The sequence below is a fragment of the Eubalaena glacialis genome, chromosome 18, assembly GCF_028564815.1.
Source record: "Eubalaena glacialis isolate mEubGla1 chromosome 18, mEubGla1.1.hap2.+ XY, whole genome shotgun sequence".
NCBI classification, from domain to species: Eukaryota; Metazoa; Chordata; class Mammalia; order Artiodactyla; family Balaenidae; genus Eubalaena; species Eubalaena glacialis.
In genome coordinates this window covers 35709899-35736512 of record NC_083733.1, presented here as the reverse complement: position 1 = coordinate 35736512, position 26614 = coordinate 35709899, and the positions used below count along the sequence as shown (strand labels likewise).

General features: G+C 42.4%; 1 protein-coding gene across 1 annotated transcript in view; it reads right to left on the bottom strand.

Annotated features, from left to right (window-relative positions):
* Positions 1–880: 880 nt before the first annotated feature.
* The window catches only part of N4BP1 (NEDD4 binding protein 1), a 53734-nt gene continuing 28000 nt past the window's right edge, over positions 881–26614 (bottom strand). Inside the window, exons 2-7 of the mRNA XM_061172879.1 lie at positions 20670–22363; positions 13242–13372; positions 11578–11674; positions 9335–9442; positions 7522–7629; positions 881–5699 (exon numbers count right to left, since the gene is read on the bottom strand). Of these exons, the coding sequence (XP_061028862.1) occupies positions 5342–5699; positions 7522–7629; positions 9335–9442; positions 11578–11674; positions 13242–13372; positions 20670–22363 (2496 nt within the window). The 3' untranslated portion in view covers positions 881–5341. The remainder of the gene's footprint in view (positions 5700–7521; positions 7630–9334; positions 9443–11577; positions 11675–13241; positions 13373–20669; positions 22364–26614) is intronic.

Genomic DNA, 26614 nt, shown 5'->3' with positions numbered 1-26614 from the left:
AGCCCTGGGCTAGGAAGGAGGATCCCATCACCGCTGTCTTACCGGTGAGGACACGGAAGGGTACGGAAGGTCTGACTCTGAAGAAGCAGGCCTGGTCTCTGCCCAGCTAGGGAACGGAGCAAGGAAATTCACATCAGGGCATTTGTTAAGACACAACCTCAAGGGGATGGAGGGTTCCAGGGAGGAACCACCCTGCGTGAGGGTGTGGGTGGAGCCTCCTGAGGTTACTTGGAAACTGACTGGGGGGACACTCCTGCAGTGTTGATGCTCTGGTCTTTGGGATCTTCCTAACGATACGATGAGCTTCCCTCATTTAATCTGCCAAGTGTAAGGACAGTGATATGTATTTCACTCAAGACTCTTGATTTCAAAGGACGTAAACCCAACTTAAGGAAAAAGTGAAGTGTGTCAGGAAACAGGCACCTCGACATCTGAGGAAGGGCATGAGAGCCCTCAGGTTTCCATGACAACAGGAACCTGGAACTCAAGCCACCAGGAATCATGCTGTCATGCTTCTGCTTCTCTCCCACTATAGACCAGCTCCTCCCCCCACCCAGGGCAGGAAGCAGCCTCCAACAGACCTGGGTGTGACACTCCGTAGCCTCCCCTCCCACGACCAGAGGGGACAATTCCAAGGAGTGGTCCTGACTGGCCTTAGCTTGGCCAGGTGTCTGTCCCGGCCACCTGTGGGCAGGACATCAGAGCACACTGCTTGGCTCAGCCTGGGGTAGGTGCCCATCCCTGGACCAGGTGGTGTTAGAGCCTTGACGTGAAGGGAGAATGGAGAGTAGTGGGTTCCAGGGAGTGACTGCTGAGAATCTGATTTCCGAAGGCCTTGCTGGCTGCTAGATGCCGCCGTCAAGAAGGCACCATCCTCCAGTTCAATTGAGCAGACTTTATTCAGCACCTATTAAGTGCAAGGCACTGTGCTAGGTGCTGTGGGAAATACAGAGAGTGAACACAGACAGCCCTGCCCACGAGGAGCTCACAGTCTAGAAAAGGAGGTAAGACACGGTACACAATCAGCTGCGGTGACACCAGCCAGAGTGGCAAGCGCCGAAAGCAAGACACAAGTGCTATGGGGTCACAGAACACCATGAGGCTGCTTCTGTCAGAAGCTTTAGGCGAGGGTACAGAGGACGCAGGGCTGGGCCTTTGAGCGGGGAAGCCGTTTGGGAGAAAGGGCATTTCTAGCAGAGAAGAGATGCACTCAGAGGTGGGAGCCCACAGGTAACGGAGGAAATTGGGTGGCTGCAGTGAGTGGGCAGGTGGGCTATACAAAGTGGGCAGTCAGGTACAACTGGGAGGTGGACAGCCAAGGATACTAAGCTCAGGGAGGTCTGAACTTGACACTCTGGTCAAGAGAGCCACTGATCACTGAACAAGAAGAGGGGTGTGCAGAGATGTGTTCTTAGAAGATAAATCTAGCGGTTGTGGAGTCTGGGAGGGAGAGGGGAAAGCTGAGAGGCGGGCTAACTTGTCAGAGGCTGACGCCCACAGGGAGGCCATGAGAGCATGACTGGGGGGCAGTGGCCAAAAAGGGACAAGGGTGGACAAGGAGATCTTGTGGCGGGGGGGCAGGAAAGGAGAGCAAGGAACAGACGCAGGCCCAGGGTCTGGGGGGCAGTGGATGTGAGGATGTCCCAGGGCTTCTAGGTAGAGCTAGACATGAACTCGTGAAGGGCAGGGCTGGAGCTGGGACTGGAAGCCATTGCAAAGAGGGGCGGTGGGAGTCAGGGAAGTGTGCTGGCCCCTAAGGGTGAGGGCTTCTCAAAATGTGGTCCCTGGGCCACCTGCATGGGAACCATCCAGGGAGCTTGCTGAAGTTGCAGATTCCCAGGCTTTACTCCAGAGCTACTGCATAAACATCTCTGGGGGTAGTGCCCGGCAATCTGCATTTTTACTAATAGCTGCCCTCCCCACCATGAGTCCCATAGCTGGTCCAAGGTTTGAGAACCACCTGTTGAACTGGCCTTTAGGTAAAAGAAGGAAGAGGAATGAAGACTGTTTAGGAGTGAGGGAAATCTCAGAAAATAGGGAAATAAGGTCAACGATGTCATGCTACGATCACTGAATGCGGACACGGAGATTAAGGATTGGGAAAAGGCCTCTGAATTTGGCAATTGGGCGGTCGCCGATGACTTTCCCAGACTATTCCCACGTGGTGGGGTGGAGGCCAAGTTTGCAGACAGGGGAGTGAAGAGTGGCAAGGGTGGGGGGGGAAGTAGCAACAAACAGTTCCTTAGGGAAATCAGGTTATTTTAATCTCAAGGATCTGGAGTACGTGGGGAATAATGGAGAGGTAGATAATGCAGAAATGGAGTCTGAGTAACTAACCAAACAAACTACCGTTGGGAGATGAGAGGAGATGGGCCCAGGGACGGACGGACGGACGGAAGGAAGTACAGGTGGGGACGCGGAAGGGCTGGTGGGGAGGCGGAACTGGGGAGGGACCTCCAAAGGACGCAGCGTCTCAGGTGTGTGGGAGGCAGGCTGGGCCTGAGAGGGGGTGGTGCCGGGGCCCAGTGCCTGGGGGGAGGGGCACGGACCTGGCAGTGGCGGGGTACGCTCAGAGCCTCATGGGCTTCTATGCATGGATCATATTCCACACGTGCCACAATAAGCCTGGGCAATAAAGCAAAACCATCCCTCCTCTCACTGACACCAAAAGCTGCAACAGGCCCACAGAGTCCCTGGAGACACAGCCATGGCCCGCTACGCCTGCCAGAACAATGCTGACCCTTCATCCAGGATGGCTGAGAGGCCTTCTTACTGTTTTTCTAGCTGGCAGCCTACAGGGTCTCAAACACCGGCTACTTGACAGAAAGGTCAAACCAGTCTTTCTTCTCCCAGAGGCGGCAGCCTGGGGCCTGGGGAAGAATGCAGGCTCAGGAATCACTCAGCATCACCACCTACTTATTCTTTAACCCTGGACAACCTCTCTGAGCATCAGACACCAGTCTACTGAATGAGGGTGGCATCCTCTGCCCTGCCACCTACTTTATTCATTCCATGGAATGCCATGGAATACGGGATGCAGAGCCACCGCACACGACAGCCCCCTACAGCCCCAAGGAGTTACAGGAAGCACTGCCGCTGACACTCCCAAGGTAGTTTAGAACTCTTCCATGGGAGGTAGACCATCAAGAAATATTTTATAGCATCAACACTGAGCCTAGTATTAAGAGGAGCCTGAGAACAAGTAATGACTTTTTTTAATAATGGTTTGAAAATTGAATTTTAAAATATTAAATTTAACTAAACTTGATAGATTTCAGAAAGAACCATGAATTGTTTCATTTACCAAGGTAAGTAAGTAATGCTTTTCTGACACTCCTCCCACTCGGTCTTCTACGTTCTTCCTTCCTGCAGCCGAGAAAGTGGAAAGGGGCAGGTAGAGCTCTCAGAAACAATACGAAGACCACAGAGGCTTACACAATTCATAGGTCAAAGGTCAAGTCACTTCTACAGCCCAGAAAACTCCTGACCTCTAGGCCTAGCCAGCTCTACCTGGCATCAGTGGAGGCTCAGCCCCCTTCCAGGAAGACCTGTGGCTAAGTCCTGGCAATCAAGGTATGCCCTCTAGGTCCTTCTCTGAAACAGGAGAAGTGCTGGATTGGCAAGGCTGCTGGACAAAACCCTGACCCCAAAGGTCAGAGTCACTGCAAGACCCAGCCCTCACACCTCTGCTGTTGGTTTTAAAAACCATCAGTTGTGAAGGTGAGGCACAGGGGCTGGGACTAATGTCGCCTTCCGGCCTGCCTCGAGTCTTCTACCTCCACGTGCATAGCTGGGTGACTCGGGCAACCTGCCCCCTTGCTGACAAGCAGCTCCACAGTAGGAAGCATCTTAAAGGCATCCAAGAGAAAACATGATTGAAGTACGAGTTTGGCCACCTGGAGGACTCTGGACTCACCCCTCGAGGGATGCGGGGGTCAGACACACCTGGAGGGAGCATCGGGGGAGACACCTAGGTCTGCTCATGGCCAACTAAGTCCCTTCACCATGAAGAACAAACCGGCACCGAGTCCTCGGCAGCTGTTTCTGGGGACCGGGAGAGATGTGATCTACAAGGCAGACGTGAAACTGACCATGAGCAGTCTAGGGAGAGAACAGGTGTAAAATACGAAGCCCTTTGAAGGTCCAGAGAACAATAAAGATGTTAGGAATTAATTATCCAGAAAAAGAATTTCACTGACACAGAATTTAGGCAACACTGAAAACACAACACTAAGATATCAGTTCTGAGAAAGACTCACAGACAGGAAGGGCAGCTTAGGAGGACACTAGAGAGACAAACACAGGAAAAATAAATATGGGGCTCTGGGTCCCCACAGAAGCTACTAATGCTATTTACTGGCTTGGGTCATTCTTGAGAATAGAAAACCATTTTTTTGGCAAAGCTGCACAAACTTCACATGGGGGGGGGGTCTCCCAAGGTTGTGGACACGAAATTACTATAATGATGGGGCTCTTCACTAAACTTCCTCACATCCCACTAGTATCTTCAGAAGCTAATATGTGACTTCTAGAGTCAGTCAGGGTCTGGCTGGTGAGCATGTCTGAGCCCAGGACGAGGAATCCGGTCCACGGCTGTGGACTTGGGCGCCTCCAGACAGAGGGCACTCCGACCCTCAGTTCCCTCTTCTGCAGGGCGGGAGGGGAGGAAGGGCTGGACTGCGTGAGCTCTCAAGTTTCTTCCGGCCTGGATGTTCTGTGCATGTAACTTTGCCCTGGTCATTAACAACGGCTAGGCACAAGGTGCCATCTAGTGGCACCACTTGTTCACTCTCACAAATGGCTCCAATGAAAGACCCCAGAGGAGCAAAATTAACTCCTAGGTACTCTAATTCCAGGGGTGAGGGCAGAGGAGGCTGGGAGGGGTGAGCACACTTCACGTTAGCGGATGTGACATAGTCATCTCAAGAAAATATAAGAGGTCTTGCTTTCCCTAAGAAAGCAACTCTTTTTTTATTTAGAAAGGCTAATCATATCCATTTGTCAATATTTTCAGCGTTAAGGAAAATAGTTTAAAAAACATAAAAATGTTAAGTACACTCAAGAGTAACTGCTATTAAACAGTTCTGAACAGGCAGAAAATGTAGACTTTCCTTTTACAGAAAATGTTAAATCTGTAATAGCAGCATAGTTTATATATAGAAAAAAGCTGGTTTTGAAAACCCAGGTTTTTTTATACACAAAACATCTGTTTTTTTTCTATACACTACAACAGCATTTCCACTGGGAAACTGGCTTCTTCACATTATGTCACTTCCTGCTGCCATGTGCAGATACTAGCTTGAGTGCATCTTCAGCCCAGAGCCCCAGTTCCCGACGGCCTTCAGTCCAACACCATGGCGGAAAGCGCGTTCAGGTCTTTCATGTACGGATGAGCTGCCAAGATCTGGTCGATTTTCAGTCTTTGCTCTGAGTCAGGGAAGATCTTCAGAAGGGCTTCCCTTAGCTCGTTGGTTTCCGCAGAAGATCTCTGTGCTGGCATGGGCAGATTCTGCTGGATGCTGGGAAGGTTTGGCAAAAGTGGGAAGCGGGGCTGCTGAGGAAGCCAGTGGCTGGGTGGGGTGCCCTGAATCCGGGCTGGAGGCTGGTGGCTGGTGCTGGCTGCCTGGGTGCCAGGGACTCTGAAGCTGGGGTCAAACATGCCCACATTTGGCAGGGCACTGAGTAGGGGCTGCATATCTCTGTGAATGGAAGCAAGTCCTGGTGAGCTGGGTTATGAGATAAACAAGAAATCTGTCTAAACATCTGCTGCTGACATTAAGGCTCAAGGAGCTGCTCTCTGGCCTCTGAAGGCAAGATAGAAGACTGCAGCCAAGGCAGGGATGGCAGCTGTCCACAGAGGGGCCTGTGGGGATGCCAGTGACACCAATTCCCGACCAGTCATGACAGGGAATGCTAGCTCTTCATGAGCGACTCCACCTCCCTGGCCTGCTGCTGTGAGGACTGACCCTATCCAGCTGCTTGGCTCTAAACCAGGGTGTACCAGAATCACCTGGAAGCTTTCAAAAGAACTGGAAACAGGGCCCTACTCTCCTGCAGATTCTGATTCTCTGTGGAGCCTGGTTGATGGGGCTGAGAAAAAGGAACCCACTTTGGGCAGAGAGGCTGCCTCCCCAGCCCCCCTAGTCTGAGCGAGACGTTGGTGCCCACAACTTGAATGCACGTGAGTGTGTATACAGCGTCCGTACTGTTAAAAAGCCTCCCACTTGACTCTGCCTTGCAGCTGAGAAATGGGGCTGACTGAACACTTTTCCCAACTTCAAAAGCTCAGTCCCTCTGTGGGGGGAGCTATTACTAACTTCTTATTCAATTAGTTAACACTTTTGTGAAGAGCCATTAGGTGAGCAGGCAGGACTGACCCTGCTGCCAGGCTGCTGAGGCTGTAGAAGGAGCCTGAACTCTCCTTCCATTGTTTGACCCATGGGCCTTGATGCTTGCACACAGGCCTCAGGTCTTAAAGCCTAGCAGAGGATTTCCAAGTTCAGACTTCTGGAAGAAAAATGAGACATACGGACATCCAACAGGTGTTAAAAATGGCTGCCGTTCTCTTGGTGTCGGTAGAGAAGCAGGACCTTTGGGAACTAAGTCCTCATCTGTGTAATGAAACCCAAAGGCTCAAAAGAGAAATGATTCACAAGACCTGGGAGCTGAAATCATGCTGGTCTTGTGTGCAGAAGACAGCTCTGTGTGAACCACCCGTCCCCCCAAAGGATCCTGTTATAAATGGAAAGGATCAGCTATAGTCTCACTGCCTTAAAAAGCTGGGGGAGCTGTGCGTCTGATTCCTTTCAGTTTAGACCTCCATAGCATCCCTGTGCAAACATCTGCTGAGAAATACACAGAAATGTAGCCTGTTTTACTTTAAAAAAGGGAAAAGGTCTATCACTGGGGAATATGATCTGCCACTTAGGCACACAGGACACTTTAGTTAACAGCGTCCATTACTTGAGAATTTTGAAAACAGAAACAACCACTAGCAACATGTCTTTAAACACAAACAAACAAAAAACCCTAATCCACAACAAAGAAAACCTAAGCTATCAAATCAATTTCGGATAAATAAAGAATACTGGCTTCTCTATTAAGTGAGGTAGAAAGTAACACTTCCCCAGGCAGTGATTCCTGAATAGTAAATAAATTAATATAAGCATAAAATATTCAAAGCAAATGACTTGGGAAAATGAACTTAAAAAAGATATTCAGACACACACAATGAACCGAAGCAGCATTCACTAATAAGTGACCACTAGCAAAATCTGCTTTGTCTTCTTAGACCTACAGGAAATTTGGCTCCCCATCCTCTGCTGGGATTAAAACCAAAAGGACCACAAATGAAGATTTGGTCTTTGGGAGACATTCCACATATATTTCACCAGCACTAAATCTAAGGCTATTTTAAAAAATAAAATGCCATTTTTAATCTTTAGAGAGAGAGCACTGGCGCTGAAGCACAAAGAACTGAAACAAACTTGTAAATGCGAGACAATCTGGAAAAGGAAATACCTAAGGAAGACTTCCTTCCGAAGAAATTCTTCTAATCGAGGTCCACTTCTTCCCAGAGGATCATCAGGAACCATAAATATGTCCCCCACAAAGGTATACTGGAGCAATCTACAACATGGAGAACAATTACAATGCTGGAGAAAAAAATTAAAAGACTGCTTAACTGCCTAAAGCAAAAAACAAATACACCCCAGTTAAACCATTTTAATTTCTCTTTTGGATACCAATATTGGTCAATACAATAGAGTAAGAAACTTTTACCCTATTGGCTCTCACATTTCTTAGCAAGACTTTCAGATTTTTATCTGGGCCTGGGAAGCAGTTTCTTCTCCTGACTTTCAATGTAACTTTGAAAAATAAGACTGAAAGACTGTCTGAGGATACAACAGGTGCTGAGGATACAACAGGTGCTCAACCAAGGTTTAATTTTTGAATAAATGAGTCCATAAGCAAACCCACTGATGTTCTTTTAAAAAAGGGAAACAGTATATGAAGAAAGAATATTGAAGGTCAGTTGAGCATGATTTATCAAGTCTACAAAAATGTTTAAAAAAGAAAAAAGTCCAAATGACTGGTTTGCTGCTTGGACTTTGGTTTCTGCCTTGTTTTATGAATTCTGAAGGCAATGGGTTGGTGTGTGACTGAGTCTTGACTGCATTTAAACCTTCCATGCATACACAGATGAGTGTCCAATAAATACTGACAATGAGCCCAGGGCACAGATTCAACAGAAACACATACTAGAAGATTAATGGCTTGTTAACTGTACCCAGGTCAAAGACCAATTCTGAGTTCAGCTATCAACAACAGTTTTTTAACAGTCAAAATGCGTACAGTAATTAACTTTCACCTGGGCATCATTTTCTAAAATGATGAACCAAAGAATCATTTTCTAAAATCCTCCAATGATTCAACAAAATATAAATATCAGACAAGGGGCAACTGTGAAACCCCTAAAGAGGTAAGTATGTAGTTACACTAGTTATATACTAGTCATACTAGATATACAAGGCCTTGAGTTATGTTTTTTACATTTGTGGCATTTATGACTCATCCCTGGCACTACCATAAGACTATTGCTTTTTGTTAAGTAACTTGTCAGACGATGCTTGTTAATGGAAAGTCCTGGAAGCTTGTGTTCACTGATCTTAATGCAGTTGAACACATTCAGAGTGTCATTACAAACAAAAAACTTACAGTAGTGATTGCAAACTCCTGACTCTGTTATTTTGGATGATATTCAACATGTTTTCAATACAGATGACTAAACTTGGTAAAATGATGGTAAAATGCTCAAGAAAAGCATCAGATAGTAAAAAGTAGAAACACTCTCTCCTCTCCCAAAAGTGAAAACCCAATCAGCATATTGATTTTGGTCCTACCCTCTTGATGAACTCATAGTTGTCATTAAACCCCAACCTTCATATTTCATAATTGAGTAAAGTCAGGAGGCCCAATGCCTTGCTCAAGTATCCCTCGGCATCAGGGCAAGGTGAAGTTAGGTGGCCATTTCTGCTCCATCACAGTTAACAGAGAGTTAACTGTGCCACAAAGATGTGCCTCTTGCCTCCTGCCAGGGAAAACTGATCTCTAGGAGACACCTGTGGGCACCAGAGCGTGCTCACACATCACCTGCTGGAGCCACTGCTTTGTGCTGAGTCCTCCCACTTACTGAGATGGGCCAGCCATCCTGGGGACTGGGAGCGTAGTCTTACGATACTTTAGGTCCCCTACACTGCTTCCAAGGTGGACGCAAAACAAATCATAAACAACAGAAGACATCTCTGACCAAAGACAAAGAAGAAAATATTACCTTTTTGTAATTATTTCTCTCCAAGAGGCTGACTCAGTCACAAATTCTCTGAAGTTATCATTTGTTACAATTATGCCACCAGTTTTGTCCGCTAAGTGTAGTAGAAACCTATGGTAATATAAGAGTGGTTAAAACGGGCAAGCAGGCAGGCATCCCTGGCTCAGAGAAGCTGTGTTATAAGAAAACAAAAGGATTTCCTCTTCACAGGAAAATCACCAAAGAATTTAACCAAGGCTGGGAAGCAGAAAAGTTAAGCCCTTGTCAACTGAAGATCAATCTGAAATACTGAACATCTGAAATTACTAGAATAATTATAAATGAAGATCTGGTTTTCATACAATCTAACTCTTCTTCAAAATAATCTCAACCATAATTTATACATCTTTCTAGAGAAGTTGTATTATCAATAAAGGGTGGTAATAAGATAATGCATGAGGACTAGAGCAGAGAATGAATAAGAGCTGACAAGCCTGTGAAATCACTGTTAGGTTTTTAGTTGCTAAGCTACGGTACTTTGGTTCTAAGATTAGCTGCTTGACACAGTCAGCCTTGCAATTTTTTTTTAATGCCTAAATTCACATTTTCTGCTCTGACTTAAGAAGAGATGTCCAGAACTGCCATTCAGTTTAGTCCAAGTTATAGATCCACTCAAATGCAAATTATGAAAAGATACATGGTAATCAAAAAGTTTAAGAATTAAATATTAAGGAGAATTCTATTTCATTGTTGGAAATTATTCATGTTCAAGCCCTCTTAATGAGAGATTTGTGAGGATAATATGAGTTTTATCTCCTAGTCAGGATGACCGCATTTGCCTGAGGCAATGTAGACAAAGATAATGAAACAATAAAATAAGAGAATCACTACTAGAATTAAAGGTGCAAACAACTGCTTTTATTAATAGTAGTGAGTACTTAAAAGAAGATTAAAAAACAAGCCTCATCAGTTTCAGAAATTTTAGGAAACCTTGGTAAGTAAATATGATTTAGCATTTTGGATTTATTAATAAATATCTTAAATTATTTCTAACTGGCATGAACTGTAAGTGGTAATGTCTGCCCAGACGTATTAACAAAAATAGGTAGTAAGGGCTTCTGTGCATGTACTGTGAATCAGGACACATACTCACATCTGCTAAAAACCCAGAGAGCCATATAAATTAAGCAAAAGCCTAGCCTACACACTTGCATATGCATTCAATTTCTGCTGGTGTGAGAATGAAGCTGCAGCATTAGAGCATCTGAAGGTTCTTCACGAGCCTGGCGGTCCAACCTGCCTTTTCACCTGAGCACTCCAGGGTCCCTACCCAGTATCTTAGAGCTGGAGCAAGGGTGGGCCCTCCATCCCACTCTTCCAGTACCTTCTCACCTACGCCCCGGCCCAAAGGTGCCTCCTCCCACACTCTTCTTCAGGCCACCTCTGACTCTCCCCATCAGATCTGGTCTCTCATACCAGCCTGGTGAAGGGTAAGGGGCTGTCAGTGAGAAGGCCCTTTGGACGTTCTGCTGAATGTCCGCTGTCACCCCAAGTCCCCTTCCCCTGCTAAGCCCCTCTTTTCATCTCACCCATCTGACCATCACTCACTACCTTGGGTTACAAGCTAAGCACTGTCTTCAATGTGGGGGAGTACTGTGGTAGAAAGCCGAGGCTAAACCATTAGGGGGCTTAAGTGCTAGAGGCCAGAGTGAAAGAAAGAGGGTGAGGGCAGGAGAGGAAAGAACAGGCAGCCACTGTTTAGGTTCCCAGACACTTGTCACCTCAGCACCTGCTCTCTGAGCAATGTAACAACCTAAGAAATGCAGCTTATTCCTATAACACAAGGGGCAGCTGAGACCATGTTCTATTACGTGGAAGAAATACTGAGGGCTCAGGCATCACAATGACAGACTAAGTCACTGGCCAAGTATAACCAGGAGACAGAGAAATGTTTGAAAACCACTCTTGAGGCTGCCAGACTAAGACAAGACAAACATTACTTTCAGGAAGTATCAAAAAAGACTACAAACTCAGTATCTGCTTTTACTTATAGATTCTCAGTCATGTTTTATTAAAAATTCTAACTCAACAGCTTCTTTGGTAATCTCCCTAAACCATACAGCAAAGACCACTGAACGTATAACCTTAATGACCATAAACGTTAAAATTCTCAAACCCGAGTCAAGTGTGCCCACCGTCCGGTGGAGCAGGCGGTTGGCTCCTCACCACCCCACACCCGCTTTAGAAGGGAAACCAGCCTTTCATACCTGTCATCATGAGAAGCAATTCTTTCTCCAAAGACCATCCGTGCAGGAGTTAAAGATAATATTCCGAGCTCCTGGAGCTGGGTTAAGAAGTGCTGTTCTGTTCATGGAATAAGTTGAATACACATTCAGAAAAAGGCTATCTTCCCAGATATTTAAATAAATGAAAGCACTCCCAAATGTTTCACCTGGAGAGTTGTGGGAAACCTTTTTTCTATTGACTCAAGAAGACTCAATTTTACTAACTTACTGGGAAGGGGAAAAAAAAAAAAAAAAATCAAGCAAGACATATACTAAGACAAATGTAACATAAAAACTGACTTTAGCTATTTTTTAAACTTAAAACTGTTCAACTCATTTGCTTCTTAAATTAAGAAGAGTAAACCATAAACCTATATTTAATGGATCTTAAAAACTTTTTCACAGCCACATTACAAGCAGTAGAGGACAAAGAGAGTAAGGGCGAGAGTCCCTGGGAGGGAGGGCAGGGGTGGGAACAGGAAGAGTGATGGCAGTCGAAGCAGACAAACTGCTCTGTCCCGATCCCAAGAAAGGCCTGCTTGGTCCATATTCCGAGAGTTTGTCAAATCTCCCTCTGGTTGGCATCCTATCTAACCTCTCTCTGTTATCTGTACAAATATTTACTGATCTTCATGGGAGTGGGTTGTGACAGAGGATAAAGGAGGGCCAAAGCCACAAACGAGTAATGGGCAAAAAAGAAGCTAAAAGCTCAGAATCTAAGATCCCCACACCGACATTCCCTACAATGGTACTCACCACTGACTTAAGCTGAAATGCCCAAACATGGTGTCTTTATGATTCTAGAAATGCACAGCACATAAGGCTTACAAGACTCTTACAGGGATCTTACTGCAAAAATAACTGAAATGAGTGGATCTGCCTCATTTCTCAAGTACCTTCTGTTAGGACCAATACATTCCCCTGAGTGGGGCAAGCTGGGATACTTGGGAAATGTGGTTTTACCATTTCCACCTCAACAGTGACTAAGTTCTACTTCCTGTTGTAAATGTGTTGGGTGAGTCCTGTTCTCACGCTTCCTCCTCCCAATCTACCTTTTATTTCCAGGTAATCTGATGTGTTAAGCTGCCTGGCATAGCCCTTTCACTGGTCTTCCTATTACGACCCAAGAAACAAAAAAACTTTAAGCTTCTATGGAATATTTAAGGATCTATAATAAGTTCAAATCTTTTGTGTGTGGCCTGCAGGTCAGCCACGCAGTACCATACAATTAACATAAATGACTTATATTAAGCTATTAAACAGACTGTTAAAAAGACATTCTCTTTGAGGGTTCCGAATTTATCAAATGGCCATTTTCAAAAATACTGTTTAAAGAGGAAGAAACCCAGCCTACCAGAAAGACATATTTAATCAACTTTTTAGAAAGTCAAAGAAAATTTTTGTGATATATAATCAAGTCTAATATAACTTTCTATATAAACAGCTATTTAACTTTCCATCCTTCCCCCAAGTATTTCTTATGCTGTAACACTCTTCAACTGATTTTTTTTTACTGGGTGCAACGAATTTACAGTTTTGTTTTTCAAGCTGTGGCACATGACTCTATTCTAAGTAGTGTGTGTTGCAATTACAAGCCAACTCATTAAATACCTAATTAGTAATCTGGAAAAATCAGTTTGCCTCACCTGTGACATTAGGATCACGCCTTGTTCTCCACTGCGGGACAAATACAGTGATGTTTCTGTTGCCAAGCTTCCAAAAATATTCAACCGCAATCGCAATTCCACGACAAGAAAAGAACTTTTTCAGACCATGGCTATATGAGAAAAAGTAAAATTTATTTCAGTTTAAAGCATGTTTAAAGTATGTTAAGTTTCACCATGATAACTTTAATTTAATAATTAATTATTTAATTTAATAATTTCCTCTAATAGTCTGCTGCTCTGCAAAGCCAAGAGAGAACCCATGATAGGAGGTAGCACACATTGAGTGTGCTTTTGTGGTAGAAGGCAGTTTTAGCTTCAGGGCAATACTTGTTTATTACACCTTTTATTTTTGTTTTCAGAAAAAGAGCCCATTCTAGAGAGCCCTAGTCCACGGGCCTCTAAGAATGTTTTATGAATTTTATGAAGGAATTTGTTGCTGAAGCAGAAGCAGCTGTGATCAGAACTATTCCATGACATGGTCCTCACCACCACAACTTCCAAAGGCTTCGTGAATGCCTGTGGCTCCGGGAGGGCTGCATCCCCTTTCTGGAGAACTGTGAAAGTGACTCAGTTTATAGCTTCCAGGAAACAAGTTGAGGGCAAGGCTCAAATGAAACTACCTGGGGGCCATGGCCGTGATTTTGTTGAAGGAAGCAGAAAGCAGGCGGAAAATAAACACGGGACAGTACTGAACATGACTGAGTACACTTTTTCTGCAAAAGGCCAGGCACTGTCTGCTGCGCCACGGAACTGTCAACCGTTAGTAAAGGGGTGTAGCTAAATTCCATGTTTATAAAAACAGGTGGTGGCCAGATTTGGCCCCTAACTTGTAACCTCTGGTATAGAGGATTAAAAACTGTTCCCCACCTCAAAACCTGATAACAAATTTCAAAAGAAAAGAAGAAAAATATTTAAAATTTATTCTCCAGCAGTTAAGTAAAAGTAAAGGTTTTATTTAAAAAGTGTTTTTAAAAGTTTGACATTTTGCAGGTAGTAATCCGTTTGTCTACCCATGAGTATTAGAAAAAGGGAGAAATCCCTCTGATGTTACAGTTGAGATTAGCATAGTCTGTCCTCACTGCTTCAATGATCGCCTATGATGCAATGACAGTAAATTCTGCATTTTCAGTCCTGTCTTCTCACATCTCAAAACCACTTGGCAGGGCTTCCCTGGTGGCGCAGTGGTTGAGAGTCTGCCTGCCAATGCAGGGGACACGGGTTCAAGCCCTGGTCTGGGAGGATCCCACATGCCGCGGAGCAACTAGGCCCGTGAGCCACAACTACGGAGCCTGCGCGTCTGGAGCTTGTGCTCCGCAACAAGAGAGGCCGCGACAGTGAGAGGCCCGCGCACCGTGATGAAGAGTGGCCCCTGCTCGCCGCAACTAGAGAAAGCCCTCCCACAGAAACAAAGACCCAACACAGCCCAAAAAAATAAATAATAAATAAATAAAAATTAAAAAAAAACCACCTGGCAGGTACTTCCTTCACTTGGAGCTCTGCCTCCTCAGGCACAAAGTGTCCCACGTCACCCCCAGGCTCTGCTAATTCTAACCCACCTGCACTGACTCCAGTTAGACTGACCCTGAAATACAGCCACACAGTCTCTGATTCTGCTCAGGGCCTTCTACAGCACCATTCTTCTACACAAATCCAGTGCCTGGCTTCGAGGGCGCCTCCACACCTGACTAGTCAGATGGGATCTGGCCAAAGCATACCTTCTGCTTCCACCACCATCCGTCATCACACTCTGGATTTTGGCCAGGTGGTCTTGCCATTTGACTCTTCCTCGGTTCTGAGCTTTTTCTTATCTCTTAAACCTCCTCCCCGAATGCCCTCAGGACCCAAGGCCAGTCTCTCTTCTTCTATGAAGCTGTCTCCAGACACAGGCCCTCAACCATCCCTCTTCTTTTCTCTGACTTGCTATCTTGTACTGTGCACCAGAACCACAGAACTTAGGAATGCATTTAAAGTCATGTTAGAGATAAAAAGAATGAAACACCTCTTGAGAGACAGAGCCACTTGCCCAGCTTGCACCGTCAGAGGGTGGATGAGCCGGGATTAGACTGACGTTTCCTCACTCCTGGGCCAGTGCCCTTTCAACTACTCCCCAGTGGTACTGTCCCCAACTAGATCTACATTCTCATGGAGCAGGAATGGGCTGGACCTGTAAGAAACATCTAACGTCCAGAAGAGTGGCTCAGAAATGCCTCCTTTTAGAGGCTAAAGCCCACTCTCTTCTCAGTGAACCATAAGTAAGAGGCTGCACAGGCATCAGCTATACCCCAGAAAACGTATGCAAGTAAACAAACCCATTCTTGATGAAATAACTTAGCAGTGGTTTATTTATATAAAAGCATTTAAATATGTCAAGAATGTAGCAATATGACATTTATTACTGGGGCGGGGGGGGTAGTTTTTGTACAGGGGGTCTTACCCTTGAGATAAATGCACTAAAAAAGCTTATAAAGTGCCTTCTTAGTTTATTCATCAGACACAAATGTGTATGAACTCTTTTTCTCCTCTTTTCCTTAAATGCTTCTGTTGATGGAAACAGTAGAAACTGGGTGGAAATAAAGTTCCCAGTCCATTACCTTGGGTCACTAAGGAAAAGGAGGGAAATGACAGTAGATAAAATTATGCTGCCCTGGACCCCTCACAAGCTTAGAGGGGGAAAGTGAAGTTTCTAGAAACATTAGCACTAAAACAAATTTCCGAAGGGTTAGTAATCCTCAGTGATAAGACCAAATCATTTTTAATACCCTGAAAAATCTCTAGGGCTGTTTTAGGAATAAATAGCAGTTCAAAATTCTGGTAGAGAACAAATGGACTAATCCATAAAACAACAGAAACAAAATCAAGTGGAGCCAAATTACTGACCTTAAAATAATACGAAGTGTCCTTGACCTTGCCTACTTTTACTCTCACACCCTGGCCAGGCAAAAAATGTGCTGTCTCCTAGCCTCCCTGCAATCAAACCAGAGCAACTTGCTGACAGGTAAACTCAGACCAGTGGTCTTTTCTGACTCAGAGACAAAGGGTATACATACAGTAACACCTCTCTACGTCTGTGAAGGCCAAAGCTCTGGGGTTCCCAGATCCAAACATAGAATTAACAGATATTAAGCCTGAGAAGCCAGATGTGCAGGCTCTCAAGGGAGATTTAAACTCCTGTTTCCATAAACTTGGGAACAACTTATAATATCTGGTTGTTTTCCATATTGCAGCAGACAGTCAACTAGAAAGAAGGTCCAAAGCAGAGAGGAGATGGGTGATAAATACCTGATAAACACTCATGGCCGTCACAGAACCAAGACAGGGCAGTGTGGGAAAAGAGTGAGAAACCCTTTGAGTTACCCAGGAAAGAATAATCCCTTTCTATAGCTTCCACTTAATAAAAATAGCCATGGAACCCTGATATAGCAAGACTAGCATGAAAAATGTTTAAAATGTAGAGGGAAGTGAAGGGACAAACCTCATCTACATGGAAAATTATCTACACAGATAAGTCAGGTGCTCTTATGCTGAAGTTTCAGACTGACAGAGACCGAGTGTTATCTGGCCTCCATGGTGATGCCTAGCCATACACCACAAACAATTTCCATTTACTCATCGTTTGACTCACTCATGGTGACAAATGGGAAAAACCAAGTAGAGATATGCATAATCAGCAGCATTAAGTAGGGTATTTTGGAACTTCTCACGGTGTGTTATAAACTGCAGACACCACGCTGGACAGACAAATAAACAAGGCTTTGCAGAAACCCAGGGATGGGTGGGCCTGAATGGCTCTAAGGTGGGGTTCAAACCTATTGCTTAAGAACTCAAATTTCCTTTTTAACTACTTCCTCAACTAGCTGGGTCAAATTAGTGAGGTTTACTCAGCAGTGCCTGAGCAACTCAAGACTTATGTATCCAATGTTGCCAAGGCCTAAAAATTCAACCTCACCTTCTGTGGGAAGAGGCAGGGTGTGTGATGGCTCTAGAGAGTAATACCATGGGCCCAAATCTCATATCTGCATAATCTTGGACAAGATTTTTAGGCCATATCATATTATATACATTATAGATTAATTTTTACTTCACGAAACGGGTGTGAAGACAATATTTTAAAAGATAAAGTAGAACACCTGACACACAACAAGTGTTTGTTTTAAGATTCCAAATATTTGGGGGCTTCCCTGGTGGTGCAGTGGTTAAGAATCCACCTGCCAATGCAGGCGACACGGGTTCGAGCCCTGATCCGGGAAGATCCCACATACTGCGGAGCAACTAAGCCCATGCGGCACAACTACTGAGCCTGCACTCTAGAGCCCGCAAGCCACAACTACTGAGCCCGCGCGCCTGGAACCTGTGCTCCGCAACAAGAGAAGGCACCGCAATGAGAAGCCCGCGCACTGCAACTAAGAGTAGCTCCGGCTCGCCGCAACTAGAGAAAGCCCGTGCGCAGCAACAAAGACCCAACACAGCCAAAAATAAATAAAAATAAAATAAATAAATTTATAAAAAAAAAAAGACTCCAAGTATTTGTTGAAATGTAATCCAAATTGATTACTAGAATAGCAATTGGAATAGCAATATAAATGGGTGGTGAAAAATCATTTAAACAATCCTAATCTTTCTTAGTCTTTAATTCATTGATTCATTCAACCCATCGTCACTTAGTGGCTACTACGCGCCAGGCACCATGGACCTTGGGGGTAGTTCAGGGAACAGAACAGACACGCATCGCTTCTTTTATGGAATTTATAGTCTATAATTCACATATAATATTGAAGCAGTTGATTTAGAATAATGATTTTTTTCTGACTTAAAAAAATTAAGGTGAAATTCACATAACATAAAATAATCATTTTAAAGTGAACAATTCAATGGCATTTAGTACATTCACAATGTTGTGCAACCACCATTTATATCTTATTCCAAAACATTTCCATCACTCCAAAATAAAACCCTGTACCCATTAAACAGTTTCTTCCCAGAATAAGAGTTAATTTTAATTACTGATATTTTCAGATCAATCTACATCAAATTAAGTATAAGTCTTCTTAGGATAATACATCCTTTGTAAAAGAGTTGCTTTTAAGTTGAGACACCTGTGAATTCAAAGAAACTCGAAATCCTCTCTCAAATAATCAGCTTGTGGTTTCCCTTAGTGCACTAATTCGGCGGTTTTCAAAAGAAATGGTACTGTACTGAAGAGTGTTAGGAAATATGTGACACTGTTTTGGGGTGTCACAATGGCCGGGGGGCAGTACGGGCAAAGTAGGAGGGACTAGATAGATATGCAAAACACCCTGTCCTGGATAGCTAGTGCCACTCTAAATTCCAATAGCGACCCCTTTGAGAAATATACTAGTTACCACAAAAAGGTTTTTTAAAAGTGTCATTATCACTGCTCATTCTACCTTAATTTGCATTTCTTAGTCTTTGAACACCAATTTGGGAAATCTCTCCATACACAGAAAAATGAGAAAGGATTAATATTACTCATAATCGTGACCTAAATTTTATATCATCACTTGGCTCAAGAAATTGTAACAAGGAGGAACTACTGTGGGGCTTGGACTGTGAGTGACTGAAATTGCACTTTACATTTTTACTTAGATAATGCTGTGCAGCTGTGGGTCATTTGCTGGGTTTCCCCCAAAAGAACTGCCAAAAAACAAAGTGAAATGACAATAAACAGTATTATCTGGAAATGAAGACAAGTATATTATACATTTTTACTGCCTATATTCAAACTTTAACATATGAAATGCTGGCATTTTCTTCTTTTTTTGACAGCAAAGTACAGCACCATTCAAAAAAATAAAAATCAAAAGAATCCCTGTATTTTAAAAAATAGATACTAAAATATTTATAGATGGAAATGAAATATCTGAGAATTCCTTCAAAATGGGTGAAAGGCAGCAGGTGGGGGTATAGGTGAAACAATGTTTGAAATGATGAAACAAGACGGGCCATGTACGTGATGGGCACATTGGAATCCCAAATGAAACCAACACAGAATTCATCCTATTATCTTCTTGTGAATTTCTTTGAAAATTCTAACAAAAAAAATCAAAAAACAAAAAATAATGAATACATAATAAATGTGTATTTTAATAATAAAATTCACTTTATTTTTCAATTTTATCAAGTATTCCTGAAAAATCAGGGGATTAACTGATCTTTTAGAACTCCTAGGAAAGAGGTCACATAAATATTCAGCAATTCAGAAAAGTACAGCTGACCCTTGAACAACACAAGGTTTGAACTTCAAGGTCCACTTAAACGTGGATTATTTTTTCCAGTAGTAAATACTACAGTACTGTATGATCCGAGGACGCAGAACAGCTTTATGGAGGGCTGAATGGTAAAGTTATTTTGCCTGGGCAGAGGGCCGGTGCCCCCTAACCCCACATCATTAAAGGGCCAATTGTATTTCAACTACTTCATTCCATGTCCATCGTTAAAGGGCCAACTGTATTTCAACGACTTCATTCCATGTCCAGGTGCCCCTTTTCTTGAACTGCAGCTACTTAAATGTTAAACCTTGAAGACTTCTTCAAAATCAGTGGAATGACTGGTTTTGAAAACCGGAGGGAGACCACCTAGCAGTTGTTGAAATGGCGCGATAAAGATGTCCTTTAGGACAGGGCCAAAGGCTGTAGCAAGTGAAACTCAGGAGGCCGAAACCCGCCTGATGTCAAACAGCTGGTCCACAGTGAGGTGGAGACTCTCTGACCCCCAAACTCTCCTTAGTCACTATATCAAACCCCCCCTTACAGAACAAATCCAATCCCACACTGGAAGTATAAAATCAGAATGCTAAGAGGGTTCCAAGACAGGCTAAATAGAAACGATCATTTAACTCCTTTTACTAAAAACAAATATATAAACTTTTAGTAGGAGCAGAGGCCCATAAAGAAGCTCAAACTGAAGAATTTCCTTAGAAAGGAAATTGCTATCACTCTATCAACAAAAGTATAACAGAAGTACATCACACCTATTATCCCTGCACATCCATGGCTAAAGACCTGGCATGCTGTACATAAAAAGAAAAAATCTTTTCTGTCTTAAGCTTCATCCTCGTATTCAAAACCTAACGGTGTTCATGGCATTAAGAACCTAAGGATTTAAAAGTCTCTTTACTGCTTATCACTGGGAAATGCAATGTGAAAAGGCAAGTTTTCTATCATTCCTTGCTCTCAGAAATACAGGTTCAGCAGAGTGAAGAAAGTTTATACGATGCCAGAGGATGGAATAACAAAACTTTCCCAATCAGCTGTTTTCTTCTTTCTTTTTGTCAGGTAAGGCTATAGGTCAACTACACAGATGCACAGGATAGTTCCTACAAACACACGCAATTCTGAGACATGGCTAAGAGGCCTATTGAAAACTATAATTTGAAGAGAATGGACTTACGTAATTGCAACATTGCTCCCATCTATAACAATGTGCTTCAAATCCGTCCTCCCTGGTTCATTTTTTAATTCCAGCTTGTAGGGCACTTTCAGAGTATCTCGAAATCTTTGAACCCCAGTAACTGAGGAATCGATATGCTCAGAAGGTCCTGCTAACCTTGCATCAGTAACTGAAGGTAACAGCTGGGGCAGCGGCACTGGTGGAGAAAGGGGTGGACAATTTGGCTTAGACTGAGGAGAGGTACAACACCTCGAGCGGTTTTCAGAGGCAGACTTCATATTATTTGGAAGCAAGGGTTCTGCTTGCTGCTGCACACCATTTTCAGGAAAAACTGGAATTCTGGGCTGGTGACTTGAAGCTCCTCTTGAAACAAAATTGACAATTTCTTTGGGACTTGAAGGGGCTAGAGAGGGTAAAAGGCCATCAGTTTCAAGGTCTATATTACAAATGTAGTTCTGATTTGAACTCCAGATTTCTTGTTTCTGTTCTATTGGCACTGTTCTGAAAGTATTAATTTTGCAATTTGAGGTACATGGTTTCGATTCTACTTTGAATGGTAACTGAGAAAAATTTTCTACCATACTTTGCTGTGTGTGAGTCTGTGTTTTCTTTGGAGTGGAATCTGCTGTAAGCTCATTTATGCTGCTACAAACACCTTTATTTTTGGTTCTGTTGGTCTCTGGATACACAGTACCAGGTGGAAATTCTCTGTCTTCTTGGAATCTTTTATTTTCCTTTTCAATTTCCTCCAAGAGTAATAATGGTTCAGTAGATGGCCCATACTCCCTAATGACCTTTTCTACAATTTCTTGGGAATAGCCCATGGTTTTAAAAAAGTTTACAAGGATGTTGTATTCCATTTCCTCAGTAGTGTCTTTTACATCTGGACTTAAATTTTCGGCATCAGTAGAAGAATCAGATAGGTCAATGATTACACTTCCAGCTAATGTCTTACCATCATGTAAAAGCTCTTCCTCTTGAACATTTTCCAAAGAAAACTGTTTCTTGGTACGCCTTTCTTCAGAATCAGAAAACCTCCTTTTGTGACAAACTCTGTCTTTGGAAAGCGCCTCTTCATCTGGCGTTACACCATTTATTGGAACAAAAAGTACATCTTGTGAACTAGAAAAGACTGTGTCCATTTGTTTTGTAAGCTCAGAAACAGGAGTCCCAGCTTTATTTCTCGCCTCTTCCTGCAGAACAATTTCATCTCTGGAAATATTCAGCCCTGTGGCAGCATTCTGTGTAAACTCTGTTTGTTTAGAATCTCTAATTTCAATTACATCATCATCTCCTGTTTCAAATAGATTCTCCTCACCTTGGGTGAGTGCCAAAAGTTCTTTTTTCAAGGAAGTGGGTAAAATCAACAAGTCCATTGTGTAACTGTCTGCACGAGCTTCAACAAATTGTTTAAATTCCCTTTTTACCTCTGATTCTTTTTGGCTGTTGGGTAGGTTCTCATTATTCTCGAAGAGCTTTACAAACTGCTGAATGTGACTCCTAGCCATGACCACAGCTTCGGCACTTCCTCTGATGCCAAGAAGACCAATGTCGAGAATGCAGAGATCGGCACAGGTGTCCTGAATCAAGCTCTTCAGAAACAGGCTCTGTGCCCCAACAAAAATGCAGTGCATGGCCTTGGGGTAACATTCTCTTTCTTCTAGTTCGGGTTCACAGATTCCTTTAATATATTCCTGTAAAGAGAAAATAAGAAATTAGATCAATTTACAAAAGCTCCTTACAGCACATTACTATGTTACACATGAAATTACAAATATCAAGCTGCACAAAAGTCAAAAGCATGTTAATATCCTTGGAAAAAATACCACGTTTTAACTGAAATATTTAAAATAACACATATAAGTCACTTAATTGTTTTCAGAGGAACTAAAACTTTGCATCTAAGTCTAAAAAGTAGGTATTTGTAACATTTTCAGTAGTGTGTCTTGCAATGTGATCTCAGGAGTTTGCCCAGCTGCACAGTGGATAATGACAAGACTGGATTTATTTATGTCTATAAAGAACAAACATCTTTGCTTGCTACTAGTCATTTATTACTACTATGACATAATTAAGAGAGAAGATAATCAAATCAAATGATTTACTCCAGAACAAACCTTGACTTTTGTTTTGCTACTATTGTTTCCAGATGAAACAGACTGATTTTTTTGAAGGCATTTAAAAACAAGATCAGTTTAACAAAAAAGTTCTTCTAGCTGGCTGGAACAATGTATATACCCTATATACTTTTATGTCTGTTTTCCAAGAAAGACCAGACTATTTAAATGTAGATCTAAATATAAAGAACCATAGAATGCTGAATAGTACTGCCTTTCTCAGATATAAAGCTACGGTTTCCAGTGAAATTTGGTGTTGAAAGAGGCCTGAAGGAGGTAAAAAAGGGAACTGGGTTCTTAAGCAATTAGGCTGCCACTGGAGGCTGAAGTGTGAATCAAGTAAACGTGCAAAAAGCACTCACACCAACAGTGGAGCATACTTGTTAATAACCTGGGCACTGGAGCCAGTTCCTAGGCTCAAATTCCAGCCATGCAACTGGTGACCTTGCTCAAGTTACCTAACCCTTCTGAGCCCAGTTTCTGCAACAGTGAAAGAGAGAGAGGCTAGTGCAATCTCAGGTGTTTTGAGGAAATTCAAAGAAATAATAAATGTAAAGTTCTGACAATAGTGTCTCACACATGCTTACTAAATAATAAACACAGTTACTTCAAATTATCAGTGAGAGCTTTCTGGACAGACATCTGTAAGAAATGAGCCTGGCGATATCTGATCTATACGTTACACTAAAATCAGAATGGCGGATAGTAAGGATGATCCAAAGTCTTGGAAATAGAATAGACAAAATGCAAGAAACATTTAACAAGGACGTAGAAGAACTAAAGAGGAACCAAGAAACGATGACAAGCACAATAAATGAAATTAAAAATACTCTAGATGGGATCAATAGCAGAATAACTGAGGCAGAAGAACGGATAAGTGACCTGGAAGATAAAATGGTGGAAATAACTACTGCAGACCAGAATAAAGAAAAAAGAATGAAAAGAACTGAGGACAGTCTCAGAGACCTCTGGGACAACATTAAACGCACCAACATTCGAATTATAGGGGTCCCAGAAGAAGAAGAGAAAAAGAAAGGGACTGAGAAAATATTTGAAGAGATTATAGTTGAAAACTTCCCTAATATGGGAAAGGAAATAGTTAATCAAGTCCTGGAAGCACAGAGAGTCCCATACAGGATAAATCCAAGGAGAAACACACCAAGACACATATTAATCAAACTATCAAAAATTAAATATAAAGAAAACATATTAAAAGCAGCAAGGGAAAAACAACAGATAACACACAAGGGCATCCCCATAAGGTTAACAGCTGATCTTTCAGCAGAAACGCTGCAAGCCAGAAGGGAGTGGCAGGATATACTTAAAGTGATGAAGGAGAAAAACCTACAACCAAGATTACTCTACCCAGCAAGGATCTCATTCAGATTTGATGGAGAAATTAAAACCTTTACAGACAAGCAAAAGCTGAGAGAGTTCAGCACCACCAAACCAGCTTTACAACAAATGCTAAAGGAACTTCTCTAGGCAAGAAACACAAGAGAAGGAAAACACCTACAATAACAAACCCAAAACATTTAAGAAAATGGGAATAGGAACATACATATCGATAATTACCTTAAATGTAAATGGATTAAATGCTCCCACCAAAAGACACAGACTGGCTGAATGGATACAAAAACAAGACCCATATATATGCTGTCTACAAGAGACCCACTTCAGACCTAGAGACACATACAGACTGAAAGTGAGGGGATGGAAAAAGATATTCCATGCAAATGGAAATCAAAAGAAAGCTGGAGTAGCAATTCTCATATCAGACAAAATAGACTTTAAAATAAAGACAATTACAAGAGACAAAGACGGACACTATATAATGATCAAGGGATCGATCCAAGAGGAAGGTATAACAATTGTAAATATTTATGCACCCAACATAGGAGCACCTCAATACATAAGGCAAATACTAACAGCCATAAAAGGGGAAATCGACAGTAACACAATCATAGTAGGGGACTTTAACACCCCACTTTCACCAATGGACAGATCATCCAAAATGAAAATAAATAAGGAAACACAAGCTTTAAATGATACATTAAACAAGATGGACTTAATTGATATTTATAGGACATTCCACCCAAAAACAACAGAATACACATTTTTCTCAAGTGCTCATGGAACATTCTCCAGGATAGATCATATCTTGGGTCACAAATCAAGCCTTGGTAAATTTAAAAAAATTGAAATCGTATCAAGTATCTTTTCCGACCACAACGCTATGAGACTAGATATCAATTACAGGAAAAGATCTGTAAAAAATACAAACACATGGAGGCTACACAATACACTACTTAATAACGAAGTGATCACTGAAGAAATCAAAGGGGAAATCAAAAAATACCTAGAAACAAATGACAATGGAGACACGACGATCCAAAACCTATGGGATGCAGCAAAAGCAGTTCTAAGAGGGAAGTTTATAGCAATACAAGCCTACATCAAGAAACAGGAAACATCTCGAATAAACAACCTAACCTTGCACCTAAAGCAATTAGAGAAAGAAGAACAAAAAAACCCCAAAGCTAGCAGAAGGAAAGAAATCATAAAGATCAGATCAGAAATAAATGAAAAAGAAATGAAGGAAACAATAGCAAAAATCAATGAAACTAAAAGCTGGTTCTTTGAGAAGATAAACAAAATTGATAAACCATTAGCCAGACTCATCAAGAGAAAAAAGGAGAAGACTCAAATTAATAGAATTAGAAATGAAAAAGGAGAAGTAACCACTGACACTGCAGAAATACAAACGATCATAAGAGATTACTACAAGCAACTCTATGCTAATAAAATGGACAACCTGGAAGAAATGGACAGATTCTTAGAAATGCACAACCTGCCGAGACTGAACCAGGAAGAAATAGAAAATATGAACAGACCAATCACAAGCACTGAAATTGAAACTGTGATTAAAAATCTTCCAACACACAAAAGCCCAGGACCAGATGGCTTCACAGGCGAATTCTATCAAACATTTAGAGAAGAGCTAACACCTATCCTTCTCAAACTCTTCCAAAATATTGCAGAGGGAGGAACACTCCCCAACTCATTCTACGAGGCCACCATCACCCTGATACCAAAACCAGGCAAAGATGTCACAAAGAAAGAAAACTACAGGCCAATATCACTGATGAACATAGATGCAAAAATCCTCAACAAAATACTAGCAAACAGAATCCAACAGCACATTAAAAGGATCATACACCATGATCAAGTGGGGTTTATTCCAGGAATGCAAGGATTCTTCAATATACGCAAATCAATCAACGTGATACATCATATTAACAAATTGAAGGAGAAAAACCATATGATCATCTCAATAGATGCAGAGAAAGCTTTCGACAAAATTCAACACCCATTTATGATAAAAGTCCTGCAGAAAGTAGGCATAGAGGGAACTTTCCTCAACATAATAAAGGCCGTATATGACAAACCCACAGCCAACATTGTCCTCAATGGTGAAAAACTGAAACCATTTCCACTAAGATCAGGAACAAGACAAGGTTGCCCACTCTCACCACTATTATTCAACATAGTTTTGGAAGTGTTAGCCACAGCAATCAGAGACGAAAAAGAAATAAAAGGAATCCAAATCGGAAAAGAAGAAGTAAAGCTGTCACTGTTTGCAGATGACATGATACTATACATAGAGAATCCAAAAGATGCTACCAGAAAACTACTAGAGCTAATCAATGAATTTGGTAAAGTAGCAGGATACAAAATTAATGCACAGAAATCTCTTGCATTCCTGTATACTAATGATGAAAAATCTGAAAGTGAAATTAAGAAAACACTCCCGTTTACCATTGCAAC